The sequence below is a fragment of the Hyaena hyaena genome, unplaced genomic scaffold (genome assembly GCF_003009895.1).
Source record: "Hyaena hyaena isolate Hyena2069 unplaced genomic scaffold, ASM300989v1 scaffold_53, whole genome shotgun sequence".
Lineage (NCBI taxonomy): Eukaryota > Metazoa > Chordata > Mammalia > Carnivora > Hyaenidae > Hyaena > Hyaena hyaena.
In genome coordinates this window covers 1,179,014-1,194,673 of record NW_024080686.1, presented here as the reverse complement: position 1 = coordinate 1,194,673, position 15,660 = coordinate 1,179,014, and the positions used below count along the sequence as shown (strand labels likewise).

At 48.5% G+C, this 15,660-nt stretch overlaps 1 protein-coding gene across 4 annotated transcripts in view; it reads right to left on the bottom strand.

Annotated features, from left to right (window-relative positions):
- Positions 1-15,660, bottom strand: part of ASAP2 (ArfGAP with SH3 domain, ankyrin repeat and PH domain 2) — a 172,396-nt gene that overhangs the window by 94,796 nt on the left and 61,940 nt on the right. For all 4 annotated transcript variants that reach the window (XM_039231024.1, XM_039231025.1, XM_039231026.1 and 1 more), the window contains exon 2: positions 15,574-15,646. In XM_039231024.1, coding sequence (XP_039086955.1) covers positions 15,574-15,646 — 73 coding nt within the window. The remainder of the gene's footprint in view (positions 1-15,573; positions 15,647-15,660) is intronic.

Below are 15,660 nucleotides of genomic sequence, written 5' to 3'. Positions count from 1 at the left end.
CAAATATATCTCCAACTCTGGTTCTTATTAATGATCCAGAGCCAAAAACCCCTCGTGTGGGAAGGACTTCGAAAGACAAGGCTCCAAGTCACTGAGACCACGGCAGGACAAGACCCTGTGTCTTCTCAATTCTAACCCCACAGCCCTCCTGTTTCCCGCACCTCACTCTTTCCACCAATCCAATTAAAGGGGTGAGATGAGAGAGTCTCACAGAAAAGTCTGTTTCAAAGCCAGCAAAACATGTACATTCTGAAGTTAGAAGGACTGGGTTTTGTGGTATGCTTTTTAGTTTACTTGATTCTGTTATCTTAAAAAACCCTGGTATCAAGGAGAAGACCCAGTGCATACAGTCGAAGCAAAACCAGTTGGATCCTAACAGGACAAAGGCAGCCTGTTTATCCCAAGGTCAAGCAGAGCGAGGAAGCGAGCCGGGGCCCCAGCATTGCCAAAGGACAGCAGGGGTCCTGAGCCGATTTCACCTTAACCAACCCTCACTCCCACCTCCCATGTTTCACCCACTACCTGCAGGCCTGCCACAGGGGTGGGACCACGTGCTGCGGCGGAACACGACGACGAGGGTGCACGTGGTAGCCAGCATCGGTGTCCAGGGAAAGACACACGAATCCACGCCACTGATGGCCTGCAACGTGCCAGGTGCTGAGGATTCAGAGACGCCAAGAAGGGGACCTCTGAACCGGGGCTCCAAGGTCAGGGAGTAATTTCCAAACAGAGAAGAAACAGGAAGGTAGTCAACCCCAAGGAGCAGCGTGGAGCCTCATGTGCTCAGAGGCCAAGACTACTTCCTCAGGCTGAAGGCCCCTGCCTGCACGCAGTTCTCAACTCCCAAAACCATCACAGGGTAGCACGGGCCTCAGCAGCATCCTCCCCCGGGCCATCCATGCCCACTTCTAGGTCTTCTCAGTGGAAATGGGACCTGGTCCAGAACCCTCTCTTTCTAGACAGGAAAGCAAAGCTCAGAGAGGGTGCTGACTTGCTCAAGTTCACACAGCAGATTCGCAGCAGAGCTGGAACCAGAACTCAGGCTTCCTGTGCCCAGTCTCCCAACGTTCTCCCATCTGCTCATCACGCAGCCACCACTCTCGGCTCTGGGCTAACAGAAACATCACAGTCTGCCAGCCGAGCACACGCACTGGCAACCCAAACACCAAGGGCCACACCAGAGAGAAATGGGGGTGGGGAGGTCACCCTGACTCAGACCATCTGAGCCCCTGCTCCTGGCCAGACCGCTGACCACTTGGGCCACCCCCTGCTGACACCACACGTCCCAAACCCCCTCAGAGACGGCTCACCACAGGTGCACTTAGGGAGAGACATGTGCTCTCTGCAGTAGCGGCTTTACAGAGGTGCCCCCTGGATCGCGTGGTGACTGACATTCACCCGTGTGCCACAATTTTAACATCAGGATAGTAGGCACAAGTGAACATCAAGGAGGCCATTTCCCCGCAGGCCAGCGACCCTACGCATCGCCTGGGGTCGCATCCGACTTAGAGCACACGGCTCCCGGGAACAGCTGTTTCCTGGCGGGATCAAAGACAGTCCCTGTTTCCAACAGGATCTCTGCCCTGTGACCACCCACCCCGTGGGAGAAATCCATTTTTAGAGCTTTATTTCCAGAATCATCCCAGATGAGCACCGTTCAGTTCGCCATCTGGTAATCGGTATCGAAGGCTGACAGCAGTTTTGCCATCCAATAACCCCCCTTCCAGAAATCTGTTCTAAGGAAACAATCGAGGTGACCAAGAGATGTGTGTGCAGAAATGTGTGTGCAGAAGAATCTGCAGAGTGAGAATGGAGACAGTCCGGTGCTCCAGGAGTGTGGAAACGGTTAAAGAACGCTCTCTCCAAAGTGGAGTCCTAGGGAGGCTTTTGAAATCATGAAGTAGGAACGTGGTCAGGATCGAAGCTACATTTTATTTATTTATTTAAAAATTTTTTTTAGTATTTTACTTATTTCTGAGAGAGAGAGAGAGACAGACCGACAGACAGTGTACACGGGAGGGTCAGAGAGAGAGGTAGATACAGAATCTTAAACAGGCTCCAGGCTCTGAGCTGTCAGCACAGAGCCCGACGACGTGGGGCTCGAACCACAAACCCCAAGATCATGACCTGAGCAGAAGTCTGATGCTTAACTGACTGAGCCACCCAGGCGCCCCTAAAAGCTACATTTTAGAAAAAAAAATAAAAGGATACAAAACTGCACATTTAGTCTCAACTTTATAACAAGTTACAACGTAGCGAAGTCTGAAAAGGAAAGACATCAAAATGCTAAGCTGTGGTAAAAACAGTGAGCACACAGTCAGCGTAGAGCACGCAGTGTAGCACAGCGGGGTGTGCCAGGAACCGCCAGTTGTCTATGCAACACTGTATCCTCTCTGAGTGGGCATCTCACAGCCCCACAGTGTCGTCCGTCACAGCCAGCCTGGAGCCCGCAGACCGGGAGCACATCACAGCCTGTTACCTGGGAAGTGGGACCTGCCTGCCCATGACCATGACTTTGTGCTACTGCTTTTCTTTTTTCCTTTTTGATTTTATTTTTAAGTACTCACTACACCCAACATGGGGCTCGAACTCACAACCCTGCGATCAAGAGTCGCGTACTCTACTCACTGAGTCAGCCAGGAGCTCCTCCTGTTCTACTGCTTTTCCTAATTTTCTAAACTCAGCTCGTATAGTCTTTATAATCAGAACACAACATCTAGAATAAATTAAACTGAAGTGTCAGCTACAATGGGCAGATCACTCTGGCTCTGTGCGCCTGGTGAGGACAGCATCATCTGTCTCCCTACCGCTGTCTCCTGGACAGGCTGCTGTGACAGGTGGCTTTGGAACCGGAGCACCTACCTGGATGCCCTGACAAAACACAGCTGCCTATATAACCAAAAGCGGCTTGATGAGAACCCCCTCCTCCTCTCCAACCCCTGAGCCCACGCTCAAGACAAGCAAGACGAGAGGGAAACATGGCTTCCCTCTTGGGGTCTCAGCACCTGCCATTTCTCCAACATGATGTGCTCTTTTCTATTTTCAAAACTCGTTTCCTTTTGGGGCGTCCCCTCTGACCTTATGGAAACTACCAGTCCTCATGGAGGCCACCATGATGTATCTAGTCTGGTTATGTACAGCACAAGAAGCTCGCGATGAAGTCAGTTAAAGTCAAAGTGGGGCTGGCTACTGAAATATGAAAACTTTAGTCTGAGATCACCACGTACTCTGATCCCATCCTATATTAATGACAACAAAATGAGAGTCAGAAGTCTGTGTGAAGAACTCTACACAGCCCTACTGCCTCTAGAAAACTGCTCGCAGAAAAGCACATTTGGGAGGAGAGGGGGAGGGGTGAAGAATGGAGACTGATCTCCTAGATGAGGTCTTTTTTCAAGTTGTCCTTTCTGTCACTTTAGATGACAGGCTCGGAGTACAGAAAACCTGTCAACATGCACTTGTATGTACTCATTCTGTAATCTCCCAAATACACACTATCAGTCAAGAACTTTCTGGTTATGAAAGGGTAACAACCCAATCACACCGAAAGCCTGTTTTGCAGTGAGCACTAATGACCACTAAGGATTCATGAAGCACAGCCCCTGCCTCAAGAAGCAAACCTCTGGGGGTGCCTGGGTGGCTCAGTCAGTTAAGCATTCGACTTCAGCTCAGGTCATGATCTCACAGTTTGAGTTTGAGGCCCACGTCAGGCTCTGTGCCTGCACTCAGAGCCTGGAGCCTGCTTCAGATTCTGTGTCTCCCTCTCTCTCTGACCCTCCCCACTTGTGCTCTGTCTCCGTCTCTCAAAAATAAGTAAATGTAAATTAAGAAAAAAAAGGGAAGCAAACCTCTGTAAGAGAGGAAGACTCACACGCCAGTCAGTTCAGTGTGGAGAGTGCAGCTAGAAAGGGAACGACACTGGGGACACTTGGGGGGCCAGGAGATGGCCGGAACACAGGGAGCGTCCACCAGGGGTCAGGTGAAGGACTGCATCCCAAGTCACAGAGGGAGGGCCCCAAAAGGCTGTAAAGCGACATGATGAGACTTGCATTTAAGAACAGGGACAAAGGAAGGGACAAAGATGAATAAAGCCCTGTACCTGCCAGCGCACAATTTAGCATGACGATGAATGTGCTAGAACGATCCGTCGCGGTATTCGTTACAGGAGGTAGAAACACAGCCTGAGATGAGGAAGACAGCCCATTTTCTGGGGGTGGGGATGGAAACGGCTTCTTAGAGGGGATGAAGCTTAAAGGAGTTTTGTCCTTCAGAATCCGGTCCAAGAGATTAAAGCTGAGACACCAGCTGCCTGACTCACGCCAGCCTCTCCCATCCAAAGAGCGCTTCCCACCAAACCGGAGGAGGAGGCAGGAGCCCTGGCTGAGGCGCCCCTTTAGCCTGGGATCCCCAGGCGCCCGGCACAGAAAGCAGGCAGGTAAATCAACATCTGCTGACTGTGGACTCTTGGCTGTTGGAAACGTTCCCTCCGATTGTACAGATGACCCTGTTGGCAGAGCAGCCAGACTGGCCACGTTACACCGTGTGCCTGTGGTCACTGCAAACTGCTTTCCGGCCCTTCTCCCCATTCTTCTTGCCTCCTCCTCCCTGAAGGATACAGTCCACATTACTTACAGAGGCTCACCAGATTCCCCCCTCCCCCACTTTGACAGCACAGCCAGCCGACCAGAAGTAAAGACCACTCCTGGGGTGTGGCAAGGTCCCCTGGGGTCTTCATGCCCAGGGACAAGCAGCCTTGAAAAACCAATGGTCTCCAAGCCTCACGTAATAGCTGCCATCCGTGTAGGAAAAATTTTAGATACACTTACATACATACATTTACACACACACACACACACACACACACACACACACACAGTCTTTCACCTCAACAACTCTGGCAGATTTTACAGACGAGGACACAGGTTTAGATACTCCCTGAATATTGTGGTCAATGTTTTATAGTAGGTAAGGCCGAACATCGGCTCTGATGATATCTACATCTATAAAACATGACGGTTTTGCCAGATCAGTGGTTCTTTAATCTTCTGTTGATCACAGACACCAATAAAAATCAGAGAAATGTTTTGATACCAGGAAAAGTTATCTTTACATAATTTTTCACCCAACTCTTGGGATGCAGACCTCTTAAGCCTGTCCGCAGACCCTTACGTACAGCAGGGGAAAAGCCCTAGCCTAGAGGAGCTTAAATTCCCTACCAAACAGGTACAATGACCCTCGGTAGGACTCACGTTAATACTTGGGACGTTAAGTCACAGACCCTAGCGTTCCTTCCGATTAGCTATCCTTCCATGACTAAGAGGTGACCACCGCTAACTGGATTCCACAAGGTGCCCACCTCAATTCCAACCGTTACTCCTAACCTGCAGAGAAGGGACCACAGACATCTCAGAGACATCTCGAGGTCTCAGAGGCAATGTCGCCGCCTTCCCATACAACTTCCTTAGAAAAGAGTCACCGCGCCTCTGCTGAAGCCCTTCCAGCAACCAGCTCAGCCAGCCACCTCTCCGTCATACCTGAGTCAGGCCTGATCCCATGAAAGCGCCCTCTAGAGAGGGACAAATAATATTCTCACGTCCTCATCCTAAAGCACACCTTCAGCTACGCGTCCTCCCCACCCACCCAAGCGAAGAAGTGCCAGCTCCTTCCAATGTCCTCCTACAATGAGGTTTTCAGCTTGAAAACTCTGAGGTTCCTCTTTAAACGTTGCTCTTACAATTCAGTAATGGAGGTAATAACTACCTTTTTTGTTTTTGCTTTTTTTAAACATACTTCCCCTCAGGTCACCTGACTCACCTCTGAGCTTCTCATGTACTGGGTCATACCGGTTGTGATCGACCAAAACCACCTGGAGTTTTTCAAAAGCATCACGAGGGCTCAGCCAGATGGTCTCTAGAACATTCCCACGGCGCTGCTGCCTGGTTTTCTCCCCTGGGGACCCTCATTCACACCAGCACTCCGTGCCCCAGGCAGTGGTGCCACGGTCAGCGGCAGAGACGGGGAAGCAGTTCGGGGTTTGAACCTCAGCTCCTCTAAATGCTAGCTCCACTACCCGGGGCAAATGACTACTGTGCCTCAGTGACCTCGTCTGTGAACGGAGTTACGGACAGCACCTACTTCACAAAGTTGTCGTGAGGGGTATATGTAAGTAAAGTACTTATTTAGCACAGTGCTTGCCCTACAACAAATCCTTCACGAGTGTCAGGATTTTATTCCTGTTATTATGTCACCACTCTCCAGTTTATGAACGTCAATACAGAAGTGTTTTCTTTATCGTGTGTTATAATCTCCTATTCCTTTTGATCACAGATACGGTATCATACATTTTGTATCTTGAGTTTTTACAGGCTGGATATTCTATCATCAGTATTTTTCTCTGCGTTGCTCAGGACGCATAATTCCCTCGGACAGTAGGTCCTAATTTAGTGATAGGAGGCTTTCGGGTTTCCTCCGTGATCAGGCACGACAATAAAGCAATGAACATCTTTGTGCATCTTCCTGCATCAAGAGTTGTATTTTTCTTGATATGAACTGCCAAACTGCTTTGAAAAAAACTCCATGCGCCAATGTTCAAGGCCACAACAAAGGGGAATACCAGTTCCACCAGATTCGTGCCAGTTGCTGGGGATTCCCATGATTTAGTTATTCTCTCATGAAACAGGTAGAAAATCACGCCAGATAGAGGATCTTCGGAACGCACAATGAAACGTCACTTCCCAAACTATTTCACAGATTTCTTTTAAACTCCTCTCCCCTAATTATAGGAGATCTATAATAGAAACAATTCTCTGTATTAATTTTAAGTTCTGTATTAATTTCATATCCATATTCTAATTAGCATCACAAATAACAGGGAGAAGTACACACACACACACACACACACACACTTACTGAATTCTAATTCCTTTTGTACTGGGAAAATAAATGGTAACAGTTTATGGGAAGATGAGCATTTCTTTCTTTGTACTTCTCATTTCAAGGATGTGACAAATTTCTTGAGGACATTCAGATCAAGGGTGAAGAAGAGATTTCTCTCTCTCAGGAAGAAGCCCCATCAAGTCTTTAAGATGGAGTAATTTTAGATTAAGACAGAGTAATTCTAGAGAAGGGAAAGTGAAAGTCTTTTGTTGCTCCCTTCTTGATAAAGATGAATTTTTCCACCCACAGATATGTCAAACAGCTTAAAAAAAAAACAAAAAAACCCTACTCGCTTCAACTTCCCACTGGAGGAGTTGAAAATACCTTTGGGCAGAAACAGAGCTTGGGAAGTTTTAGACTAATAAAAACTTTAGAACAAACGTAAACTGGATGTTTTTAAGAGTTAGTAGCCATCTATCATGAAGGGGAAAATTACTGTAGAAACCGTTTCTCACCAATCGACTATAATAACTATTTCTACAAACTTGTGTACAAGATGTACCAGAAAATACATCCAGCTGGATTGTCATCTGTTTTGAAAGATGGGAGCGAATGTACTACACTTGCTACTGTGTAAGAAAACTACTGTGTTGGATCTATAGGGACATACCTGATACCCTTTTGGCTCAGTCCAAGGTTTCAAGTCGTGTGTGTGGGAGCGTGTGTGTGTGTGTGTGTGTGCACGCACATGTGTGGGAGTATTCTCAAAGACCAGGAGCTTTGGCATCACCTGGGAACTCAGCAGATTGGGAAATTCCCAGCTCCATCCTGCACCTACTGAACCAGAAACTCTGAAGGCGGGGCCACCCAGCAACCCAGGCTTTAATAAGACTTCCAGGGGATTCTGGGGCGCTCTGAAGTTTCAGAACCACTACTATAATACTCAGGTGGGCAAACTTTCTCCTAAAAAGCCAGAGAGTCAGTATTAAAGGCTTTGCAGGCCGCAAGGCAATACTGAGGGCACAGTGTAGGTCCCTGGTGAGACGGTCAGACCCACCCTTAGCTCTCTGGCTATAAAAAAACATGGCTGGCGCCTCTAAGGCATCTCCAATCACCCTTCTACATAAATCTGTACCAACCCTCACCCAGCAGAATACACACTGCTGCCACCACCCACACTGCTTCCATCCAAAACTATGATGCTGGTCTCAGAACTCGGAGCAGGAGTTCTCCGAGAACACACAAATGACTGTTTAGGGGGCCCATGGTGTGGGCCTCGTGCAGCCACGGCAAGGAGCACACAGGAAGTATGTCCACAGCTGCCATGCTTACCATGTGCCCTGAACCAGATCTGTCACTTCTGTCGTGTCAGCTCAGTTAATCTTTACTAAAAATGGTTTAAAATACTAAGAGTCCCATCTCACGTATGAAGAAACTGAGGCTCGGAAAGATTAAGTAATTTTCCTGCCACAGGCTTTTCGAGTGGCACGTGGATTTCTGTTCTAGGCTTCTTAGACTGTAACACCCATGTGCTCTTACTCTAAACAACGCTGCCTCCCAGACTTGGTCAGTGACCTCAAGGGCTTGCCTTCTAATTAAGGAGCAGAGATCAACATATAACTGTTAGAGAATGATAAAGAGCAATATCTAAAGGGGAAATAACACCTGTATATTAGGCACTCCTTTATTTCTGGCTAAACAAGTCAAAACAGATTCAGCTGCAAAACTCAGAATTCAGAGGTGAGGTGTGGAAGGCAGAAGAATGTCTGCTCCCGCCCCAAAGATGCACACATCCTAATTCCTGGACCGATTCCTAATTCCTAGACCTAATTCCTAGATGTCCTGCTGCCTGACAAATGGGAATTGAGGTTGCAAATGAAATTTAAGTTGCGAATCAGCTGACTCTGAGATGGGGAGATTATCCTGGGTCACCAGTGTCGCCCAGTGCGACCACAGGGCCCTTCCCTGTGCAGGTGGGAGGCAGAGGACCCAGCACAGGCCGCGGACAAAGCTGTGCTGTGTTCTTCCTGCACCTGCACTTGTATGCTGAAGTCCCACCCCCCAGCGTGGTGGTATGTGGAGGGGGGGCTTTGGGAGATAACGGGGTTTGGATGAGATCACCGGGCAGGGCTCTCACGATGGGCATCCTCTCGCTCTACCACGTAAGGACACGGTGAGGAGGCAGCTGTCTGCGTCTGTAGCAGGGATACAGCCTTCACCACCACGCAGCCACGTGGACTCCGTGCTGCCTAGAAGTACGGGATGCAGAGTCTGGTTTAAGCTGCCCCAGCTGGGCACCCTGTTCAGGCAGCCGGTGCAGAATAAGGTGGAGTCACAGTGACAGGGTGTGAGAAAGGCTCTGCCAGCCAGCCCTGGCTTTGAGGACGGAAGAACACAAACCAAGGAATGCAGGCAGTCTCTAAAAGCTGGAAATGCAAGGAGGTGCCTATCCCCCAGGCCTCCAGGGAGGAGCTCTGCCAATACCCCCTCTTCAGCCCCACGAGACCCGTCTGGAACCCGTGACCTCCAGAGCCACGAGATACGTTTGTCGGTTTCTTGCTCATTTTAACAGTTTTTACTGAAAGCTGTGTATCAGATCACTCTATTCCTACATCTTCTCAGTTGTTCCCTCCTTTTATATGCTCCTTTCCTCTCCTACTTGGTGAGATCTGGCTTTACGTGCCAGGATCTTTCCGGCGTCTTTGTCCAGTTTTAGTCTAGTGACAACCACCTCGCCATGTGCACACCCGCGACACTCGCCTTCTCCGGCCGCTATGTCCCTGCTCGGTGCATCCACCGAGTAGACCTGTAGACCTGGACTACCCTGCCCATTTGCTGACCTCTGCAGTGTCCTCACACAGCCCGTCCCTCAGCAGCCCTGTGGACGAGCATGGCTCGGACACCATACTGGTGTCTCAGCTCTCTGGAAAGAGGGGAAGACACATCTTCCTGTGAATGTGGGAAGTTGCACTGAAGTGCCTTTTACACTTCTTGCTCCGGTCAGAAGTCACAGAGGGAACTGAACTTCATATTGGCCGCTGGGACTTCGGCGATGGCCACAAAAGGGAAGAGATAAATTTGTCATTTAAGGCACTCGGTTTATGGTAAGTTGTCATGGCAGCCACAGAAAACTAATACAAGAGAGTAAAGATGTCCAGTGTCAGCTTGATGGAGACGGGCAGGGAATGGTGAGCAGGTCTTCGACAGGTGCCGGGGACAGAAGAGACCAGGGGTGGGGCCAGATGGCAGACAGTGCACAAAGACAGATACAATCATGACCTGCTCATGACGCAAGGAGAGGTCAGCCAGCCTGGGACAGAGACACCAGGGACAGCTGGAGATCAGTCAGAGGTCAGATGGGGCCAATCGATGGCCAATCAGGAAAGAAGGCAGGAAAAGTGCCAAGTCTCAGAGAAATGAAGGAACACAAGACGGGAAAGGGATGGGGCAGGAGCAGGCATACAGGGTGAATTCTTTTTGTTGTCCTTTTAATCATACATGAAATGGGTGGTCTTCCTAGGCAAGCAGTTGGCTCAAGACAGTACGATCTGGCACCTGGAGCCGCTGGCCCTCAGACAGAAGGAGCGCAGCTCACAACGCTCCTGAGCGGCTGTGACCACCCATGGCTAATCCCGCCCACAGCCAATCCCTACCAGAATGTGCCCCACTGACCTCTGATGTTTACTGCTAAAAAAATGTCATCTATCCTCACTCTCACCCCTCTACCAGAAATATTCAAAAGAATGTGCTACTAAAAGCAGCTCTAGGGAAGAGTTTCCAAAATGCTGTGAACAGTGTGGGCAACATCACAGGAAAAGGCATGGAGCTTCCTCAGGTGACTTCTCTGACACAGACAACACTGCCCTGAAATAAGGCGTCAGGATCAGTATTCTGACTTCAAAATAACTGAGACTCATGGGCTTATAATAACTCAAGCCCAGTATGATCTATTAGACGGGTAAAAAAGATCACAGAAATAGGAGGTCCCCCAAGGTCAGGCTAATGGTCAGCCTGCTGTGTGGCACCTCAGGAAGGACACAGGCTGGGTGCCCAAAGTATGATGTTAAAATTCCAGAACCAACTTCTCAACTTGCTCGCGCCTCGGTTTCCTCTAATGAAGTGGCAAAATGCCATTTCAAGCAGACAGAGGAGCCAGAGCAAAGGGAAAAAGGCACAAATAGTGGCATGCTGGGGGAAACTCGAGTTACTCCAAAGTCGGGCACAGAGAAGGGACCCTGGACAGGCGGCCTGGGGCCGGGGTCCGCATCTAGTATCCTGTGCTTAACTAAGGGGAGGCTTATGTTGGATCTATGAAAGGAGTCAGTGGAAATTTCATAAGCAAACGACTCTGGGAAAGGTTAGGACAGATCTCCTCTCACAATCCCCACTCACATATTAAAATCTTCAGCTAGCCCTGCAGGAGTAGACACCTGCTTACCTGTGCTTTTACCCCAATGTCCGCCCACGGAGGCCCTCCACATCCCTCCCAGGCTCTGGAACTCCCCTTCATGAACATCAAAGTGGATAACACGAAAACTCTGCAGAGTTCTGAGCAGAGAAGTGGCCTCACTAGGCTCTATTTTGGAAAATGACTCTGGCACAGGTAAAGGAAGGGGATTTGTGGCCCACGCTCAACAACAGAGGTCAGAAAGGCAGATGAGACGCGAGTGTTACTAAATTCATACGGGCTCACTTCCTGACACCAACGTGTTTACACCTCTTCCCTCTGTGCTTACTTGTTTAAAGCTACATGGCAGAGCACTGGGCCAGCCTACGGGGACACACGTGTCCTTCTCAGGACTAGTGGCAGTCACGTGGCCGACATCTGCACAAGAAACACAGTGCTTCATTTTTATTTCTGATCAGAACAGCCTTCTCGACATACGACTTTAAAATCACTTTTGAACCTGATCAGAATACAAAATACCCTTTCTGAACTAGCCTTAAATTATAAACTCAAAAGCCCAATGAATGCAGTAAAAAAAAAAACCCAAAGAAATCTCTTGAGATACTTTTTGAAATTTGCTGTTTGTCAACAGAACTAAGCAACCACGTTTGAGTGACTTGAAATCCTGAAGACCGTTGGTCGGTGTGCCAGACACACTGAGGACATATGGCAGCCTCCAGGCGGAGCGGGCCACCCAACACAGTCCTGGGTTCTTGGAACATCCCGGGAACACACTAAGCCCTCTGATCTCAGACTGCTCGTTTATAAAGACCAGAGTAATGTACAGAAAGCACAAGGTTTGTCATAAGTGGTCAAAAACATACAAATAATCATTATTCCACCCTGTTCCCCGACTTTTTCCAGGAAAAGAGCAAACGGCAGGTGATCACAGTTTGGATATCTAGACATTTGCTTCAGCAAAGCTCGGTGCGGAGTTAAGGGAAGAGTTTTAGACTCTTTGATATTTCCTTTTAAATAAAAAATAATTTCCTACATATGTTGACTTCCAGTTATGTGTTAGTCAATGATAATTAATTCTAAGTCTACTTCCTTCTTAAAGGAAGACGCACATGCGCCTCTTGGATGTTCGTACCAAATTGGGGCTTGCAAAGCCACCCTGGCTGCGAACTACTGATCTGCACCCTCACCCCACGGGATTATCTCAGAGCCAAGGAAACCGGGGCTCCACAGTGCTAAGTGAGCTGCTCTGGGGCATGGCAGTTAGCGCCAGGTCAGGTCCACAGGCTCTCACACTCGGTCAGGACAAGCTCCGTCACGAACAACTTAAGTCCCTCCCACCTCTTCTTTGCTTTCTTGAACTTCTTTCACATCCACTTGGAATTTAGCCATCAACAACTGAATACCTGTCCAATCATTTTAACATCAATACGTTACAATATATGAAATATGGGAAGGGAAGGGAGGAAAAATAGCTATAAAGTCACAATGCTAAAACAATCATTTTTAGCATGTTTCCCCCAAATCTTTTTATACGTATACATGCACACAGACATATGTACACACACGCATACCGTACACACCATGTGTTTGTACATATACGTGTCTGTACAATCTGTTTCCCTTAGAATTTCAGTGGATTCTTTCAATCTGAGGTCTTAACTCTTTCTTTAGTCCTGAGAATTTTTCAGCTATTACTTTTTCAAAAATTTCCCTTTTTATTTTTTTCTTTTTTATTATTTTTGAGATGAGGGGAGAGAGAGAGAGAATGCACGCACACAAGTAAGGGAGGGGTAGAGAGAGAGGAGGACAGAGGATCTGAAGCAGATTTTGAGCTGTCAGTGCAGAGTGCAAGCGGGACTGGAACCCACAAACCATGAGATCATGACCTGAGCCAAAGTCAGACGCCCAACCGATGGAGTTGTCCAGGAGCCCCCCTCTTTTTCCTTTTCTTTTCCCTCTTTCAGAAGTTCTCTTGAGTGAATGCTAATATTGACCCCTCCAAATCTATTTTCTGTGGCTCCTGATTTTTACTTTACAGAGCCCATCCCTTAAATTCATGTTCTGGCAACATGGACCTCACTGATCCTATGTGTGCAGCCTGCTAAATAGTTAGCAAATTTTAGTTTTTATTTCAACAATTACATATGTTTCTACTTCCAAGCCTTTTACTGGCTCTTTTTCACTAGTACCTTTTTCTGTTTCAGTAACTTAATTACCTCCCTTGCCTTTCTAAGGATGTTAATCATATGCTCTCATTTTCAAGTCCTGTTCCCATTTAGTTTTCTCAAGCGTGAGCTCTTCAGTTTCTTGACTGGAGGCTCGTCAAATGTTAGGCTATTAATAGCATTTTTGAGCATGCAGGAGACTCTCATTTTGATGAAGTTTCATTTATCAATTTTTTTCTTTGACGCTTATTGCCTTCTGCGTCCTACCTGAGGAGCCCTGCCCGCCCCATGTTATAAACATGTCCTCCTAAAACATGTTTTAGTTTTTACATGTGAATCTATGATCCACTTTGAATTACTGTTTGTGTAGGGCAGGAGAGAGGGCTGTACTTCGTTTGTTCTGATGGAAAGATCCAGATGCTCCAGTACCACATGCTAGAAACACCTTCGTTTCCCCATGGGACTTCCTTGGCAACGTGCTGACAAGCAGAAACATCTCAGTGAGGGTCTATTTCCAGACTTTTTTTTTTTTTTAAAGCTTTTATTTTTAAGTAATCTCTACACCCAACGTGGGGCTCAAACCCACAACCTTGGGATCAAGAGTCACACGCCCTACTAACCGAGCCAGCCATGTGCCCCTAGACTCTATCTTTTGTTCCACTCATCTCTTTGTTGGCCTCCTCTCCCTCTCCCCCCTCCCGGTAACACTGTCTAGGTCACTACCATCTCACAAGACTTGAAGTCAGATTGTTTAAATTCTCCCACTTGTTTTTATACCAAGATCGCTTGGCATATTCTAGGTCCTGTGCGTTTCCACATAAATGTTAGAATCAGCTGGGTCACTTTCCCCTGCAGAACTCTTGGTTAGGATTGTGCTGCACCTTGAGATCAATTTGGGGAGAACCGACATAGTAACTGCATCGAGTCCTGCGCCCCAGGGACATCACAGACTTCTCCCGTTTATGTGGGTCTTTAGATCTGTCAGCAATGTTGTGCACTTCCCAACTCAGTTCCTGCATGGCTTCTGTTAAATCTGTCCCTAAACATACTTGGCAATTCTTGGCTGTAATACCATCTTTGTGACTGAGGTTTCCTACTGGCCTCTTCTCCATCTTGGCTTGCACGGCCCTCCCTGGGGGAGGCGAAAGCAATTACTGGAGCAGGTGCTCACAACGGCCGAACACGGTGGGGGCAGGCTTGGGTGCGAGAGGCACTTCCAGACCCTTCTGCGCCCCTCCTTCCTCTTACCCTCTGGCGTTCCCTGTCCTACTCTGTTCGCTACTGTCACTAAAGGGAACCCCCACGTGGGTGAAGGGGACGAGGGACAGCCATCCACGGGCTGACTGCTCTTGTAGGTGGAGACCCTGGGCCCCGCCCTCCTCCAGGGCCACCAGCCGAGCGCAAGGACAGTGTTTCTGCCCCACTGGGCAGTGCTGTCCGCCATCCATCGCCTCGCCCAGCCTCTCAGGGAGCCCCCACAACTTCCAGTCCTCCAAGGCTGCCCCACTTGCTTGTTTCTGAGGAAACTACATTGTCACTTCATGACTTCAAAAAAATTATTTTCGGGACGCCTGGGTGGCTCAGTCGGTTAAGCTTCTGACTCTTCATCTCAGCTCAGATCATGAACTCATGGGTCAGAAAACAGTTCCTTAGTCTAGACCAGATATTACTTTGAGTAGCTGATTGTGCTTTTACATTAATCGTCATCTGAAACAAGAAGGCCGAGAACTGGAGGGAGACACGGAGAGGCAGGCCGGCATGATTAGCACACAGACCACACGAGAGAGCAGGAATGAAGCTGGCGTCCCTGCCGGCCAGTCGGACACAGCTGGCTCACGCAGGGTGCTGGTGGGGAAGCCAGCTGCTCTTCAGGGGGCAGGAAGCCACGGAGGCGATCGTGTGGGGGTGAAAGGTGTTTGAACCACCAGGCCAGAGTAGACAATTAACAAAACAAAACACACTCCTAAAAGTGAAATGTCCCAACTCAACTTTATAATGCACATGCCTAGAAGGAAAGGTTGGGCTGACCAGTCAGCAATGGTGATCAGCAGCACGCATCGCGAGGACCGCGAACGTGAGATCTGCACAAGGAGACCAAACCGCTAGGAAAGAATGTGTACTCACCCAGCCCAGAGATATTTATTGCTTTCACGGATTTCTTCATTTTGTAAAGAACCATCCGGTCCACGTCCAAAGCCTAAAACATAGAGA